Source organism: Pieris rapae, chromosome 19 (genome assembly GCF_905147795.1).
Source record: "Pieris rapae chromosome 19, ilPieRapa1.1, whole genome shotgun sequence".
Classification (NCBI taxonomy): Eukaryota; Metazoa; Arthropoda; class Insecta; order Lepidoptera; family Pieridae; genus Pieris; species Pieris rapae.
Window position 1 is genome coordinate 6,165,389 of NC_059527.1, and position 19,296 is coordinate 6,184,684.

General features: G+C 30.6%; 2 protein-coding genes across 2 annotated transcripts; one reads left to right on the plus strand and one right to left on the minus strand.

Annotated features, from left to right (window-relative positions):
• The first annotated feature begins 2,647 nt into the window (after nt 1-2,647).
• On the plus strand, nt 2,648-10,433 carry LOC111001608 (gustatory receptor for sugar taste 64f-like). Its single transcript, XM_045632480.1, has 10 exons — nt 2,648-2,769; nt 2,938-3,059; nt 3,823-4,002; nt 5,648-5,799; nt 6,552-6,674; nt 7,114-7,268; nt 8,409-8,456; nt 8,516-8,678; nt 9,830-9,919; nt 10,350-10,433. Exons 1-10 carry the CDS (start codon nt 2,648-2,650, stop codon nt 10,431-10,433), a joined length of 1,239 nt encoding a protein of 412 aa, XP_045488436.1.
• A 6,928-nt stretch (nt 10,434-17,361) lies between these two features.
• On the minus strand, nt 17,362-18,123 carry LOC111001609. The gene is made up of 2 exons (XM_022271542.2): nt 17,892-18,123; nt 17,362-17,559 (listed from the first exon to the last, which is right to left on the minus strand). Exons 1-2 carry the CDS (start codon nt 18,093-18,095, stop codon nt 17,446-17,448), a joined length of 318 nt encoding a protein of 105 aa, XP_022127234.1. The 5' UTR covers nt 18,096-18,123; the 3' UTR covers nt 17,362-17,445.
• Nucleotides 18,124-19,296: the final 1,173 nt, after the last annotated feature.

The window sequence follows — 19,296 nt, forward strand, 5'->3', positions numbered from 1 at the left end:
ACGTCGTCTTGCCAAACTACTACCTTTAACTCAGCGCCATCTGTTAGAATTGTATCAAATAATAAACAAATGTTAATGTTATCGTAATTTTAGTAAGGATGCCTATTTTTTTTGAAAATGAAATGTAGCCTATGTCACTCAGGAATGATGTAGCTTTCCAACAGTGAAAGAATTTTTCAAATCTGCCAAGTAGTTTCGGAGCCTATTCAATTCATACAAACAAACAAAAAATCAAACCTTTCCTCTTTATAATATTAGTATTAGTATAGATTATATACCTTCCAAGCCCAAAAACTTCAGATTTAACATTTAATAGATTGAATGTATTTAATTATACCTCTAAGGACATTTTAATTAAGAGCAAACGTGTCGAGAAGGTCTTTAAAAAATAAATCAGTGGTACAACCTTTTAATGTCTATATTATAATTTGTCTATCTAATAGAAAAGTAGGTGATCAGCCTCCCGTGACTAAACACGCGATCGACTTTTTGGGCCTAAGGCAAGCCGGTTACTTCACGATGTTTTTTTTCATTCACCGTTCGAGCGAATGTTAATCTATACTAATGTTATAAAGAGGAAAGGTTTGATTTTTTGTTTGTTTGTTTGTTTGTATGAATTGAATAGGCTCCGAAACTACTTGGCAGATTTGAAAAATTCTTTCACTGTTGGAAAGCTACATCATTCCTGAGTGACATAGGCTATATTTCATTTTCAAAAAAAATAGGCATCCTTACTAAAATTACGATAACATTAACATTTGTTTATTATTTGATACAATTCTAACAGATGGCGCTGAGTTAAAGGTAGTTTAGTTTAGGTCCGTGTCGTGGTACCAACGTTTCACATAAGTTCTCCTACGGTTTCCCTTGATTAATTTACTACTATGTAATATAACAAAAACCTTAGCCACAGCAACGCTTGGCCGAGTCTGCTAGTAACGTATATAGAAAATTCATTGGTGCACAGCCGGGGATCGATCCTACGACCTCAGAGATGAGAGTAGCACGCTGAAGCCACTAGGCCAACACTGCTTGTGTGGAATTATCTATCGGATTTAGATGCCCCACACAGTTAGATTTCAAAACTATTTTAAGTAAACATCGAAGGCTGTTCAATCACAATGACATAGGAGAAAGTTCATCGTCCTATCTTCTTTAAAAATGTTTAAATAGCTAAAATAACGAATAGCGTTTCTAAGTAAATCTAATTTTGTATGGAAAAAATACTCGTAAATTTGTATGGAAAAAAAATTCTTGAGAGAGCTTGATTTAACACCATTATGAACGTCTCATAACTTTGTAGTGCAGTCAAATAAAATCGTCAACAGAATTATTCATTGAGCTCAAGTTGATATAAGGCTCCATATAAGTTTGTGCACAGGTGTTCCTTAGAACTTAATTCCAACAGGATTCTCGGGATAAATGAATCACCAAGTTTAAGCCGAGATTTGTAGCAAGTATAAACAGTTCTATTTTTGAATTACTTTGGAGTGTTTTAAATTAAAAACTTGTTTCTGTCTTGAATTTTTAAAAATGTACTTAAATTAAAATAGCAAAACTGTTTCAGTCTAAGCGTCTTGCTTCTGTTTCTTCTTGGTCTGAAGTAATTGTTATGCGAATCTTTGTGTATATAATATTGATAAACTTTTGTGTGTTGCTAAATCCAGAGCAGTTGTCCTAGTGGCTTTAGTGGGCGACTATCAACACTGAGATCGTAATTTCGGTCCCCGGCTGTGCAACAATGAACTTTCTATATATGTGAAGGAAAACATCGTGAAGAAACCGACTTGCCTTAGACCTTAAAAATGTCGCAGGGGATGATCACCTACATGTATATTAGATTGACAAATTGATTGCCACTGATTTATTTAAGTTTGCTAAATTCTGCAACACTACTGCGTTGCACTAATTTTTTTAATAGTTTATGGTTTATTGAAAGCTAGTTTGAATTGGTAACAACAGCAGTTTTTGGAATAAATATTGCTATTGACATCTTTACGAACATAGTTTATATCTTCTATTATTCGTTAAATAATTAGTATCGACACAAAAAATTCAAAACGTTGATGTTATCTGTGATTTGATTTATGTACGAAGCAATAAATTTTTAATTAACATTTATCATTTCCCCTCATTCAGTATTAGAATATTGTAGTGTGATGAGGTGTCAAAAAGTCAAGTCGTTTACACTTTAGCTTGAGCATAAAACAATTTTTTTTAATTCTTTCGGAGATAGAATTTTGCGATCTCTATCAATCGAATAAGTTCAAAAACTCTGAAGAATATTTGCAGAAAAAGCATGCGTTCATAGTAAGATATTTGAAAAGGAAATAAAAACCGATATATGGTCTCCAACTGTATAGGGACAAACACGTAATCTGTGAATGAATGTTCAATGATACCCAAATGACTCGCCATTAAGTTGCATTCTTACTTAAACGAATACCTAAAGTATTTAAATGAGAATCACCTTTATTGGAGCCATATAATTTTAAGGTACTTAAATGGTAGGTAGGACGCCTGGTGTAATTTCTATCACTTCTCTTATCTTCGCTAATTCTAAGTCTTCTCCCATCTCTTTTTCTTCGTACATCGATTTTAACTTATTCAATATTAAAATTTTTGTTTAGTGCAAAAATACAGAATTATGGATATTATAAGAGAAAGGCCAACCTTCCAAAATGCTATGAAGTTAACAATTTTAATCGGTCAATTTTTTGGACTTAACCCCGTGCTTGGAATCACTAATATTGATACAAAAAAAGTGAGGTAAATTGTTCTATATAACTTGAAAAGTTTTATGCACTAGATATAGTTAATTGAAATACAGGTTAACTTGAGATTTATATTTCTTCGTATTTTTTTTATTTTAAAAATAAATTATCAAAAGTTTGTATAGTAGTTATAACTTGTACGTATCTAATGATTCTTTTTCAGGTTCTCATATATATCAGTTCGTAGTATCTACAGCATTTTGACAATTGTGGGCCAATTTGTGGTATTTTTACTCTGTACAACTTACACAGTCATGTATTCAGATACATCTCTTCATTCAATAAGTAATTAATTTATAAAAACTATAAATCGCATTTTAATCATAGATAACTGCTCTAGAAATTAAAATTCCATTATTAATTGTCATAGTTAATTATATATAAAATATTTCAGTTCTGTAATTCGTAGATTTTTTTAATTTTTAATTTTATAAAATAATATAATACATCACAGTATGTTACATTAGAAAACCAAAATTAACTCCTTCCGGTATTATTATTTACGATTTGCGCTAGCATTAGTCTCTTGCTCATTTAAATTAATATGTAATGACAATGAGATGCAATACTCTGATTAGTTGCAGTGAACTAATTGTCTACTGCCAATAATTTTAATAATTATGTATTATGTCACAAATGAAAACTTCATATATTTTAATTTAATTTAATATTTTTTTCCTTAATTATACCAACCATGAGTAATGTTATAAATAACTAAGAGGGTGATTTATAACAGCTAACCTAAACCTAACTTATTTAACTATAACAATATTATATTATAATAGGTCGACATCATTTATATGCGTTATAGGTAACAGATGTGACACTTAGATTTAGGAATCCATAAATAAAGTAATTATTAATCATTAAATTCTTAATAATTTATCGACGTAACTGAGTTTATCTTAGATATAAGCTCGTTATATATTATATATAAATTTTAAACCATTAAACACAGTAGATAATTACCTTCAAACGATGTATTTCATTTATTTGAACACCCTCCAACCAAAAATTTCTAAAATATTTTGTTTTTAATATATTTCAGCCCCAATGGTGTTTGGAAGTTCGAATTGTATTACAACAATTTTATTCTTTCGTGCTGCTATCAAATGGCCCAAATTGATGAATTATATCACTAAAGTTGAGACAATATACCCAAATATTGATGGAGCATTCGTAACCAAATGTAATTTGTCATGTATCGTTGTTTTGACATTGGCTTTGGGTGAGTATTTTTTTAAATATTAGTTCCAATTTTTTTTAATAGTAGATCCAATTTAAAATAATATATATGTTAAAGCACTGGCGCTCGTATAGTAATTAAATAAATTCAATGTAAAATTAGTTCACTCTTAAGTGGCCTATTTGCCAATATTATTAGACCTACAAATGTATGGTCTATTGGATAGAGAATCGTATGTAAATTAAAAAGAGTAAAAGATACTCATTCATAATAATATTTCTCTGACATGTATGATTCATGACTTTAATAAGAATAATATAAACTTTTTATGTTTCAACTTAAAAGACAATGCTTTTGATAAATCAATAGAAAAAAACTTTCCAAATTACATAATATATAAATAAGCCAATATAACATGTTTGTAAATTTTAAACATTTCTGCGAGAAATTCTAGTAAGTATTAAGTTGTCCCAAATAACAGTAGTACTCTAAATTATATTTACGCATGATTTTTGATCACTTAATTTTTTTATGACACTGTTCATCGTGTGAAAAGGATTGAGAATTGGTAAAGAAAATATTATCATACACTTTATTAAAAACATTTCTTAAAACATCCATGTTAATAAAAGGATATTAAATTATTATTATATTTTTCTCTACAAAGCGACTTAAAAAAGCGTAAAACGCTATAACCACCAAAACATACTCATAAAATATGAGATGCATTGTGACATGACGTTCATGCTACGTGATTTTGACATTATGCTACGCAATGTTGCTACGATGTACTGCGTAGCAAGCAGCGCTCCGTTACGCCTGGCTTATTAACCAAATAGAAGTAAACGTAAAAATTCCACGCCTCTGAGTTAATCTGAGCATACCACTGTAATGTGTCTACATTTAAAAGGGTATAGATTTGTTTTGCCAAACCTACTTTACAAAAATCAATATACCTACTGGCGGTCCGGCCTTGTTATTCTAAGTACGTGTTGATACAGACTCTACATTGGATAGTTTAATGTGTACTACTACAATTTAAATATTTGTAATTTATATACGCGTCTAATTTAGAACAGAGAGTGTTGGCTGTTCTTTTTATATCAAAAAAATACAAAGCTTCTTGTTTAGGTTAGTTAGTAGTTAGTTAGTTAGTTTAGGTTTAGGCTTATATAATCATAGTAAACGATTGAGTGGAAGTGTTGCCTCCTGAAATTGAAGAGGAGGTTCTTAGTGCCCACCGTATCAATATAAGAGAAATTGCATCTACAGTTAGGCTAAACAGCAGAGATTATAATGACCATTTAATCTGAGGTAATTTAATAATCTTTATCTTCATTTAAATTTCATAGAATCGCCAGTTCATTTTGGGATTTAAGTGATATGTGGTTTTTACTTACAAAGACAATTAAATTATTTATTTATTTATACCTTCTAAAACAATGTGTATGCGTAAAAAATAAAAAAAAACGTGACATCACATATTTAACACACCTACTCATACACATTACATTAAAACATTAGCAATATCTGAGGGAATCTTAAAGAAATAACAACAGGGTAAAAATAAATTATATTTAAATAAAACTGTTGAAAAATATTGCGGCTATTTAAACATTTAAGGGTTGTCTTTAGGACATTTTTTTTTGTTTAAATCATCTACATTTATACATTATAAAAATTTCAGTGGAACATGTTCTAGCCGATTTCTCTAAAGTTATATATGTCATGGACTGCCCAAACCCAAAATTAGACACTTATGGTGGATTTATTATGCATAGCTTCCCCTGGATATTTACAGTTATTGAATACAAGACCTACTTAGGGATATTTGTACAGGTAATCAAATTTAACATTACCAACATTCTGTACAGAATAAAAAAATCTGTAACATAACCCTACCTATTCGTATTTCTTTCGTATAGGATGCTTTCATTATTTTTTTCTATTAAAATTTTTATATTTCTGGAGCTGAAACAGTGTTCTTCACACTTATTGATTCACTTCTTAATTATTAATCTTTTAATTCGACTTTAAGCTGTAAATAATACTCCATAATGACAAAAATACACTGTATAAATCAGTGGCACCACAGCTGTTTTAGGTCTTTGATACGAATTATGTATTTATTATATGATCATTTGGCAATCTAATAGGCAAGTAGGTGATCAGCCTCCTATGCCTCCAGTTTTTAAGACTAAGGCAAGCAGGTTTCCTCACTTTGTTCTCCTTCACCATTCGAGATAATGTTAAATACGTTAATTAGTGTGCACTAATGGATTTTCTTTCTATGCACGTATTTAACATTATCTCGAATGGTGAAGGAGAACAAAGTGAGGAAACCGGCTTGCCTTAGTCTTAAAAACTGGAGGCATAGGAGGCTGATCACCTACTTGCCTATTAAGATTCGAGCTAGAGATCGAACCCACGACCTCAGGGATGAAAGAAGACCCCTAAAGCCACTAGGGCAACACTGCTAACATGTTTTTGTAAAGATTCTGCTAAATCTGACCTCAGAGTTGGGTGACTCATGATTAAGGTAACATTTAATTATAAACAGTCTTTAATTAATATGAAATACAATCTTTCAGTTCATAAATATACAGTGTACATTTAATTGGAATTTCGCAAACTTATTTGTCATCTGCGTAAGTATTTACTTGACATCGCGATTAGAACAAGTTAATAGGAAGATATTGGAAGCTAAAGGAAAGGTATATATATCTTCATAGCAGTTTTAAACACACGACAATATTGTTATACAAAATCATCAATTATGCACCAAAGTATCGGCTCTTGAAGCTTTATGGATTTGTCCATACAGAATTGGTATTGACTGAAACTGAAATTAAAATATTATATTAATGAGCATTTTTTGTTCGCTATCGAATCTTTTAACAATACACATTAAATTTTTGGCTTGTTTAATTTTTCTTCCTATTCAAGTGGCCGTCTCTGCCTAACACATAACGTGGCTTAGTGTAAATCAATACGTATGTGGAATACGGTAATCACACTTAACTCTGATCCTGTACCAGAATGTCTTGAGTGGATTTAAAGATAACATTGGTGTTATGCTTCAAATCTTTGGCTTCAGCTTGTCTTCTGCTTCTTGTTATGAAGTTTACGATAGTTTTGAATTCTCTTTTGCAGTTTAGACCGAATAGTTTTTGGCGTAACATGAGAGAGGAGTACAACCGAGCGACGAGTCTAGTCCGGCGATTGGACGACGTGATAGGCGGAATCATTTTCATATCGTTTGCAAATAATTTATTCTTTATTTGTCTACAATTATTGAATACTCTAGCGTAAGTGTCCTTTTAAAAAAAACTAATCTAAAAATTGAACATGTAATATATTTTTAATTTTAATAAAATTAATGTTAAAAATTAAAAATAACGGTATTAGGTTTTTACAAAAGTTAAATACAGTATTACAGATCTATTGTTCAACAATTTGAATTTATTTGAAACTAACTAATCGAACTTAATTTCGACTTAATAGGCATTTTTTTAGTCTCCCTTTTTAGTAACTGCCTACATATCAACATGTGAAACATTTTTCTATGCAGATGCCGTTCACTATTTCGGAATAAACCCATTTTTTTATATAATTTCAAATTTTATCTCCTCAGAGTTCCAGAAATAGATCAAAAACTTACTTTCGTTCAGCTATCTTTGCACTTAGCCAAATTTCACTATTCGGATAGTAACTCACAATTCAGACTCCTTATAGAGATTGTTCATTTAGGATATATTCATGAACCTGTTATATTTTATAAGTTATCTTATAAAGTGATACTGTGAGATAAAATATTACAACATTGATAAATAGATACACGAAAAAGTGGATATCACATTTTTTTTAGTAGGTTATTATTTTCACGAAGCATGTTTATAAAAATATACAAGTGAACAATATTCATAGAATATAAATCAAAAGGTTCAAAGATACCAAAGGGTTGTGAAAATACAGTTAAATTTATATACGTATTAATTTTATGAAACGTATAGGAGCGCTTTTTATGGCAATCTTATAAACTGATTTTAGTATGTTTGAAAAATGGTTGATCCGTATAATTTACATGGCTTACAATAAAAAGAATATTGATTCAAACATTTAGTAGATTCCGAAATGTCTTCGTAGAGACTAAAAACCTAGCATGAATTGTGATTCCTGATTCTTTTTGATGAAATTATATTTTAGTTTTTTTAGATAATAGTTTGGTAACATGTATTTTTACTTGCTAATCGCTATATCGCTTCTTTACGCTGCCTTACTAGAGTAGCCAGGAAGCGATCGCTTGTTAGAGATAAGGCCGCCCGTTGACTAATTTTATTATTAAGATTATATATATGTATATATATAAATATACAATACATTTAAAATTACTTATAAGTATTGACAAATTAAAACCTCGTCATACATCTTGTTATTATATATTTCAGGGACGGCATAAAAGCGTTACCATCATGCAATATTGGCGACGATGAGAGGTAAGGTCTACTGACATATCGCATAATTTACAATACATTGATTTTTTTACAACTTCCAGGCCCCTCAAAGGTTACGAACAAGCAGTGTATTTTATGTATTCCTTCATGTTCCTTGTGATGCGGTCACTAGCTGTGTCGTTGATAGCGGCAAGAGTTTATTCTGCAAGCAAAGAGCCAGCGTTTGCTTTGTATGAAATTCCACCTTCCATGTACTGTACTGAGGTAAGAAACAACTATACCTACTTCAGTAATTTAATGAATTTGGTTCGACACACTAAAGTGAACGATAAAAAAATTGCGCGAATATTTTAGCAGCGTTCGCGCAGAACTGTGAACATATAAGGTTAAGAATAAATTTATTAAAAAGAAACTTTTATTATCTTTGCCGATGAGTAGGGATGCCTACAAGTTTGAATTGATTGACGTGGAATAAGTGATACCTAGAAGATCTTATGTTCCAAAATAAACGTATTTTATTTTTTATTTTTTTTACGTCGTCTCAAACTTTTTGATCTGTGTGGCGCATGTCGCGTGACGGTCGGCCGCGGAGTAGGGATAAAGTGAAAGGCGCTCGTCATATCAGCCAAGGCCAATATGGCGGCGCACATTGTTCGCAGCAGCTGAACGTGTAGTATATAGACTATTATTAATTTGTTCCAATGCTCCACGCTATTTTAATATGTGTATATAATCTAAGACACAGAATTCAATAAAATATTAGTTGGAGACTTAGTCTACTTTTAATAGTCCAATTATTATTCCAAATTTCCAAGTATAAAATTAAAATTGATAAAGCGATTTTATACCCTTAATGGAATATAATTCCAAACATTTTTAAATTTTTTTTAAATGTCTATAATGTGAAAAAAAGTTCGAGAAAAAAAGAATTGCATACAAAATTCACTTACTGGGATACAATATAAACTAAGATTAATAATTATTAGAGCGCTCTGAGTTAGACGGTCTAGGTAGACATAATAAACTCGATCGGTCATACGGATATTTATGCGAAGACTTAACAAGAAGTGGATTCGTGTTGACGAGCAGAAACTCGTTAGCTTATTCCGCTACATGAGATCATGAAACAGATACAAAAACCTGAGACTTTGAGCTAAAAAGGTTTTACTGCCACTGATGTATTTTTTATTAAAAAAAAGCATGTACCAGTATGTACATGACCATTTGCAATATTAATAAACCTCCATGGACAGACTCGAGTAAATTATTAGGATTAATTAAATCACTTTGAACGTGGAAGAAATACGTTTGCCAAATTTGATACGTCAAAGTTGGGCAAGATAATCTACCGAAATCCCATGTGATCAACTAGTTTGATAACTTTCCCAAATATTAAATAATTATTATAATTTTAGGTTCAAAGGTTCCTTGATCAGGTCCATGGAGAATCCGTAGCTTTGAGTGGACTTCGCTTCTTTCAAGTGAAACGAGGATTGGTTTTGACCGTGAGGTTTTATTATTTATAATTATTACCTACATTTTAATACTTATTTATTGTTCGGCTCATTCATCACTAGATAGATTAAATTACACTAAACGATATACTTTTTCGTCTTTTTCTGTTAATTTGTGTTAACAGTCTGATGAAGAGCGATAGAAAATTTAACATAAAACGCAAATACCTACATACTCTTTCGTCTTTTTCTGTTAAATTGTGTTTTGGTTTATATTGGAGTTATTTAGAACAATTGTACAACAATTCTCAATAAAATATTGTATTAATAGTACCTTGAGTAAATCCTGTAAATTTGAATATATTTAGTTATTCTTACAGCATTTAACACATGCATTGCTTTAAATATGTGTAAAGAACTTTCACGTAACATTGTAAGCATTATTGTAAGTGTTTTAAGTAATTATATATTTTATCTACAGATTGCTGGAACAATAGTCACATATGAGCTGGTCCTGCTACAGTTTGGGATAAAGCCGACTGTTGAAACAATCAATAAACATTAGAAAATAATAAGTCATCTTTTTGTACTTTTAATCCCAGATTAGAACTTCATTTTCGATAATTATACTTACTTTTATACTTATGGACGATTATATTGGTTTACGTGTAATTTTTTTTTCATAGAACAGGGGGCAAAAGGAGGCTCACCTGATGTTAAGTGATACTGTCGCCCATGGACAATCTCAATGTCAGAAGGCTCGTGAGTGTGTTGCCGGCCTTTTAAGAATTGGTACGCTCTTTTCTTGAAGGACCCTAAGTCGAATTGGTTTGGAAATACTTTAATGGGCAGCCGGTTCCACAAAGTGGTAGTGCGCGACAAAAACTGCCTTGAAAAATTGCAGTTGTGGAACGGCGGACGTCTAGGTGATACGGGTGGAATTTCGTATTCAGCCTAATACGAATGTATTATTGAATAAACATTATTGTTTCAATACAATTTTGTAGATTTTTGAGAATTTAGAGTATATATGATCAGTATCTTTATTTGTATAGTTTATCATATCTTGCACCTCTTGCGCTCATCTTACTTAAATGTGTTCCTTATAATGGTTGCCTGAAAAAGAAAGCTCGGAAGAGATAAGGTTCGTTGCCTTCTTTAATCTTTAATTATTTTAACTGTGCTTTAAAATTGGAAAGAAGTGTAAATAAATGAACTATTTGTGTGTAGAACGGACGTGTCGCCGTGTTGTACCAAAAATATTATATTTTGGTTTAAGGTGCAAGAGATAGGCGTTACCGTTCTATCGGGTTCATACACCTGTTTTATTTTACAATCTATTCATGTGTGGATCGAAGACATGCGAGTGTATCAATAATCGAATCGTATACACAACAGCCACAAATATTGACATGGTTTTGTCATGTTTATTTGTTACGACAGGAATAAAGTCATATTATTTTGTATGGCTTTAGTTTTGTATCTGTTTCGCGCCGAATTTCGGTATCTAAAGCATGCCGGTTTCTTCACCGTAGGAGCAAGTATTTAGATGCTTGAATAGAAAGTCACTGTTGCACAGTCAGGCACAATTCTTACACTAATTCAGTCCATAAGAAATTTATAGATTGATAATGTGGTTTCTCCGTGAAGAATAACCTACTCAAAAAACGTTATTTGTAATGTATTTTTCATATCCAATATTAAATTTTTTTAATACTTTTCGTTTAATAACAATTTAAGTTAATAAAATCTCATGGCTGGTTGAACGGTACAAGTGCAATGCGTTTATAAAATGGCAAAAACCAAACGCTATTTCTCTTGTATTCGAAATGAAAAACAAAATTGCCTCGGAGTAAATGTGTTACGGTTTTAACTTTTGTTCTACTTTATTAAGTCCATTTGAGCCCTTTTCACCGTCCACTTTGTGCTTTGTTTTATCTTAATGATAACATATTCGAGTTTTGGGGTGAAAATTAGCTTTTGAAAGCTGTATAAAAAATTACGAGCATTGTCCTAATGGAGGTTGTATGACACATTGATTGTTTTCGTTTCGTAATTCAAATATATATTTTAACTGAATAGAAGATAAGAGATTAATGTTTAAAGAACTTTATTTCTCGTTACAAAAAATATTTTATTTATATGTGAAACTTATACTTATACGATATACGAGAGAGATACACGTCGCCATTAGCCGTCCCTGTTTTAGTCTACTATGTTCACTATAACATGCATCTTTAATGCGTTTATGAATTTGTCAAACACGCCAATATTACGAATTTAAGATGGTAATTGATTAAGTAATATAAGAATAAGATTAGCACTTTGCACGGGCCTTCAAAATGTAAATCTAAACTATTTCATTCACAATAATACAGAAGGAAACAACTTGTTTTTAGGTATTTCCGAAATAAAATCTAATTTTGTAACTTCATAAAAAGCCTTTTTTAGATTTAGGAATAAATTAAAAATAATATTCAAATTGCTCCAACCGGCTTCGAGTTTTGCGCTTGGCAACATATTTTGCGATTCGTTTTTATTTATATATCAGTCTGTCTGTATCTGTCAATTTTTTAACTATTCAATTATTAATATTCTTTTTAATATAACACTGCTCAATACGCAATCAGTTAGCCTCAAATTTATGCCCAAATTTTATAAATATAATAACGCTTCATTTAGTCCTTATAACATTCATCTATCTAATCAAAAGATACACACACACACACATTAATTGTAATACAGAAATATATTTTCTTTTCCAAGGACATCTTGTAGATTATAGGGCTCCATCTCTCTGTCTTGAGCATTTTCTCCCAATCTTCTCCATCCGAATATTAAATGTAGAATATTAAAAAGGAATTGATTATTTTTAATATTCACTGAATACCAACAGCCAGAATTTAATTTAACTTGTGTTTATTGAAAATGCAGATTTCGTAAATTATTTCGTTTCTCCTTTGTACCTTAACATAAATCTTGGAGATAAGGCTAACTTGTGGGGGCTCGCCAAATAATGTACTTCCTAGGTAATGTTTTGGAAAGTTGTATGGAATCTTTTAAATAAGTTTTACGTATCAGATACAGTTTGTTTTTGTTGATATTTTAAGCGTAAGCATATGAATGTTCTGACGCTTTTTAATCGTTTTGTTTTCTTTTTCTTATCTCTGAAAGCATTTGTTTTAGCATAGTAGAAAAAGCTATTTTTATTTTTTATTCTTTCAAAAACTTTACTCAAATAATCTTACACATTTAGGTAAAAATAAAAATAAATACGTTTTTTGTGGAACATAAGATAGACAGGTATTACTTATTCCACGTTATTAAATTTGAACCGGTAGGCATCCCTACTCATCGGCAAAGAAGACAGGCCGAGAGAAAAAGCCGGCGTAAAAAAGTCTCGATACTTAAAAAAAAGCAAATCATCAAACTATACTCATTTTAAAAAAAATATAGCAAATTAATTAGAAGTATGGGACTGGGCCTGTTGGACACTTCTAATTAATTAGACCCCTGTGGTATTTTATCAAGGAATAGTATCCCTTTTCCCAAAAAAGAATTAATAGCTTTAGATCGTCTAGTACGGGGAAATTACAGCCTGCGTTTGTTCCGAGTATTGACATTGTGCGTATGTTCTATTCTCGCTTATTACTATTTTTGTATACATACGTAATAATTTCATAAATATATTTCGAGGGAAAGGAAAAATATTAATTTCCTTGAATTTATCTCTCAGAGATTCCAGAGATTGTCTCAAAGATTATTATACAATATAAGGTTAAAACTAAAAGACAATTTTGCAGGAGCTCTATTGCACTTATTTCTCGATAGTACGATACTAAGCTACAAGAACGTGCGGCAACCAGCATATGTGGCATTGTGGCAACAAAATTGGAGGATTTAAAGGCTCTGTGCACTGAACCGATGCAAAATAACTTAAAATTAACTACACACTCGATACAACTTTAGTTATATCGAGTGTGTCACTCACGATAATATTTAAGCTATTTTTGATTTTATATCGTTGGAAAATTACAAATAATAACAAAAAAGTTACAGTATTAGTTTACACTACAGTTTATTAAACAACAATTATTGACTCAATTTTACGATAATTTTTTTCTTAAAGAACAGTTGGCAAGGGGAAGCTCATCTGAAGTTAAGTGAGGCCCATGTAGCCATAGGCACTGTCAATGTGAAATGGCTCGCGATTGCGTTGCCGGCTATTTGAGAATTCCTACGCTCTTTTCTTATTATATTGGCTGCCCACAACACAGGGAATCCTAGTGTGGGGGCCAGTGCACTCTACTTTATAGAAACATTCATGTATTTTGTGTCTAATAAAGTTCTTTCTTTCTTTCTTTCTTATACAATACTAATTATTATTAATACAATATTATAATATTTAAGAAGCTTGAACTTCCAAGCTTCTTCACTTTATGAATACTTTTTATTGTTTTGGAATATATTTAATTAATCAATATGGGTGCTTTGACTGAATTATATTTTTTAAAGTATAACTGTGTAAGTTTGACTTATAGCTTTTGCGTTAATCACTTTATTCTCCTATTTTTCTTCCGTGTTAATAAAGCATAAATCAAAATGCTTCAATATCCAAAGAAATAATCATATTTCTTTTATTGGAAGTTATCTTTCATGTGTTAAGACTGATGTTTTGTTTAATTGTAATATTGAGAGTTTGTTAGTCTGTGTAAAAATACACGATTTAGTCAGGACCGCAAAGTAGTCAACAAACTAATAAAACATCATTCAAGTTTATAGCATAATAAAGTTTGAAAGTGTTTATCTATATAAAGGCAATTCAACATCACGTGTATTCTCATAAACTAACGCTTTCTATGAAATATTTGATTCATAGACTATAAACGTAGAAAATGCATTACACAGATAACCTTAGGCAAGAACATAAAAAATATATAAATTACTACATAAACTTCAAAGATATTTATTCTTTCTAATTTTGTGTGTAAGACGTGTGAGTATTCCTTATATATCTTCGACTTTAAACTGAATAAGATTCAAATCATCGTAATAAGGCTGCTAAATAAAACATATCTATATTTAAGATACCAATGTAACTTTTAAAATTATAAATATATGTACAAAAACCAAAATATGATCTATAATAAAAGATGGATTGAAAAATGGACTGGACCTACTAGGAAGAGATGATAGGACGACAAAAAAGAATAGATGAAAAATAGAACTATCAGGGAAAAACTATATGAATGCTGCTCAATACAAAGAGAAATGGAAAAATATGGATGAGAAGACTAGAATACTAATACCAAGCAATGTTAACTTTAACAATATGTTAAACGGCTCTATCATTGTTTATTTATTACTAATAGAGTGTAAAAAAATTGCAAACAGTTTGGCTTAAATTGAAAAATGTCTGTGTTGAATAGACCATGCCGCTACGACAGAATTATGTTTATTTCTTTATTTAATAATAATAATAATAATAATTTATTCATTGCAAGAATATGGTACAAAATGTCAAGGTGGTTTTGTCAGTCGTTCGCATAATATTATAGCCTTATATCAGAAATACAATATATATATGGCAAAAGCCTCTCGCATTGTCCTCCATTTTTCTTTATTATACACTAATCTAGTCCAGGTCTTTCACAGCAATTTTCGTTATATCTTCGGCCCACCTTTTAAATTGCCTACCTCTTTTTCTTATATGACCACCTGTCTGCCACAGTATTACAATTGCTAGGGACGAATTAATACGGGTGAAATCGCAGAACAGAGTAGGTATAATTTTTTGATACGATATCCAATATGATTTTAATGGGTGAAAAGTGAAGTTGTATGATAGTAAACGTTGACTGGTCGTCAGTAGTATATTCGTGTTGATTCGCAAGTGCTTTGCACCCGTGTTTGTTATTTTAACTAAGGTAGGCAAACATTCATACGTTTTATATGTTTACGTATACCAACGCTTTTATCTACAACAGCGAGTATATTTTTTGTTTATAAACAAGATATATTTCACAGTAATTTGAACAACGTTTAATTAAAATAATTGGGCGCTTAAATTCTCCATTCATTTTCATTCATAATGAGCAATTACGCAGTTATCTCTTATTAAAATTGTTACAAGACTCTTTGCAATATTTATATAAATATACTTAGGTTTTACCATAACTTTAAGCAACTCTATTTATTTTGGAACCAATATGGGCGCTTACACTGAAATATTTATTTTTTTAAAGTATGATTGTTAAATAAAACTTATAACGAAAGGCTTCTTTTATAAGTTTGATTGGCGTTTTTCTATCTCTTGTTTCGTATTTATTTAGCGGAAACAATTCTCAATACTTTGATATCTAATTGAATAATTAAATATTTTTTTTAGAAAGTCAATTATCTGCCATATGTCAAAACTGACGTTTAGTCTGTGGAGAAATACGCGAATTTGGGCGATTATTTATTAACAGATATATAAGACCTGTTCTTTTAGATTAATTGTCTTTTTGGGGGTATCACAATTTAATCATTAAATTAGACCATAGACTTAGTATATACGCCAGTATATACTAAGTCTATGAATTAGACGCATATTAATCGGCCTGAAAAATGCAATGTGCGACATATTATTCACCAAAATCATAGATTCGAATTTTTTTTACACAATGTTTGTAAGGAGCTGCAACCATTACACCATGTTCCATATGACATCTTGAGTATTAAAGAATAATAAAATAAATTAAATACACAGATTTGTCCTCTATCAGCAGGAGGCATGGTGAAATAGGAGCACGCACTTACATACTCGTGAGAACAACACGCAAATACGTAGTATGAACAATTAATATCACCGCATACACGAATTCAAGTACGACTAAGTATTTACTGAACTTTAAATGAAAGCTAATTAATAAATTTTATTCATTTAAATGTTTTCTACAAATTAGCCTTAATTATGTACTTTAATATAAAATGAACGTTTATTACCCTCTCATATAATTTGAAACGAAGAATTCGGTGATCATAAATTTCAAAAGCAGCCATTATTGTCTTAGCGAACAGAAGCTGTTGTTTTTTGCGAAAAATATTTACTAATTATCCTTAGATAACTTCAAGGGAAAAGATTTTATTTATCATAAAAGGATTTTTTTAAAGGTTTTTCTAGTTTTTTTATGCTGTTAGTATCAGTTAGTAAAAATAGTAAAAAACTGTTAATTGCAACTCCCACTTCTCCTCTTCAAACAACTAAACAATAAATAATAGTCAACATCACTGGAGACCGAAGAGCTGGCAGCTACCTCGGACAAAGAATAATATTAGTTTACTTGGTTTTATTTAAAGGGGGAACGCTGCCAGTATCTTCGGAACCTTGTCTAAAGGGACTCCATTTAATAATATATTTTAATTATTAAATTTTAAGGTTAGTTATTAGGTATACTAGAATATGTACAATGTCCATCTACAGTTCTTATATGTAACTACAAAACAATAAATTAAATTCATAAATCATTTATTAAATTATAGCGACTCCGTGGTTACCAATTAACTTTTGCGTTGCCATGACAACCAATTAGACATTAATATCCAATACCTAGTTCGTTACTGTTAATAGTAAGCCACCTCAGCTCCCGGTGAAGCCGGTCCAAACGATCCCTGTCATCTGCGCCTCTCGCTTCTCTCCACTGGGCTTCCTGTAATTATGCTGTGTTTGACGATAAAATATAAAGCCTTTATCAAAATTCAAACACGAAGGTTTAGGCAACAAATGGTGCTTCAGTACGGGTCTTAATATGGGTTTCGTCTAGATCTTACTTGCGTCCATTTGGCTCAGTCATTTTTATAGCAATAAGTAAACTATTCAATACAAAATAAGCAATTCGAACGAGAATTTTCAGAAAACCTCGTACGTTCAAAAGAATCCTTTTAATATTATAATTAATAATTCTTACAATTGGAATTATAAATATATACTTAATTTCAACTAAAAAGCAATGTCATAGAATTCCCGTACAATACAATTTACCTCAAACCGTCTGTCGTATATGTCTGTTCGTATATCCTTAGTTCGCCTGTAGTTCCTGTCCATTATAACATTCCTTCGCCTAACTTCGTTCATTGGTATGACGTCCCGTCTCCCAACGGCCATATTGTTTCTTCCATAGCCCTCATACTCGTAAGATAAAACTCCGAATATATTCAAAATAAGAACACTAGCTAGGTACTGCATTGGTCTAAGTGGAATAGAGTAGCGTAAAAATATAAGTGAAAAAAATATGTAAGAGTTTATAATGTATCTTTAATGTTGCATTACAGAATAATTAAGGTTTTAAATTGTTTGCGAAGAAGATTTTACCTAGTTTTTTTGTAAATTCAAATGAAATGTATCAGCTAGAAGTTTGACCTAAGTAAATTAAAATAGAATAAATGCCTCAATTATTAACATGCAGTTTAAGTAGCAGAATCTCTCGTCGAACTCTTAGACTACCGTCACAAAGGTTTAAATTGAATTAAGAATATGTTAAATTAATTTATGTTCTGAACTATTTTTTAGATTCATATAAAAATAAACTTCACTAACTTCCTTCACTCTTATCCACTATCGAATATTTTACGACTTTAATACTCTCAGTTTATTAGGTTGATATAAAAATTTTATGATAGGAATTTGATCATTCGATTGCTAGTTTTCGATAGAACAGTGCGCTTATAAAACTGATTACAATGAACCAAATATGTTTTTCCCGGCTATGCGACATTTAACTTTTTGACACATTTGACAAATCACATTTAACAAAACATATTTCTTGAGACTTAATAATAATACTGGTCAATGCACAAACGGTGTTAGAGCCAAAAAAAACTTATAATAATAATCTTTATTTATTTTCTCACAAAACTCCATACATGATAAGTTACAACTATTTATTAATGTATGTAAATAATTATCATTCTTCTTTTGAGGGATAGTTATTGTACATAAGTGAAACTGCAGTACATAAATCAAGTAACTTAAATATATTTATGATCCATTTTTAAGGTAACTTAATACAAATACAATAGAAAACATATTAATATAAAATTTAACAAATGACATAATATAAACAAAACAAGAAAACATCAAACATTATAATTAATTATAAATAATGCAATTAATGGGAATTCAGCCAGTATGAAACTAAAAATATATTCGTCTCACATGAAATAATATTCACCGTAAAAAAGGGTTATTTTACATACATAACGAAATATATAAATGTCAAAAATTGTACTTCTAACAACCTTCAAGCCCAATTAATCTATTCTGAAAAAAATAACTAGCTTTGACGAGTTTTATGTATATTTATATCGCTTAAGGCTGTAAACAATAAAATCAATAGATAAGTATCTGCCAATTTTGAGGGCACCTATAATTACGGAAACACGCAAAG

Bases quoted from the DNA above. Each gene is read 5' to 3' on its own strand.
- LOC111001609 (XM_022271542.2), bottom strand. From the start codon at position 18,095: ATGCAGTACCTAGCTAGTGTTCTTATTTTGAATATATTCGGAGTTTTA. The intron at 17,560-17,891 runs GTAAATTGTATT...GCATAATTACAG, and splicing joins TATACGACAGACGGTTTGAG to GAAGCCCAGTGGAGAGAAGC.
- LOC111001608 (XM_045632480.1), top strand. From the start codon at position 2,648: ATGGATATTATAAGAGAAAGGCCAACCTTCCAAAATGCTATGAAGTTA. The intron at 6,675-7,113 runs GTATATATATCT...TCTCTTTTGCAG, and splicing joins TATTGGAAGCTAAAGGAAAG to TTTAGACCGAATAGTTTTTG. The intron at 8,679-9,829 runs GTAAGAAACAAC...TTATAATTTTAG, and splicing joins CTTCCATGTACTGTACTGAG to GTTCAAAGGTTCCTTGATCA.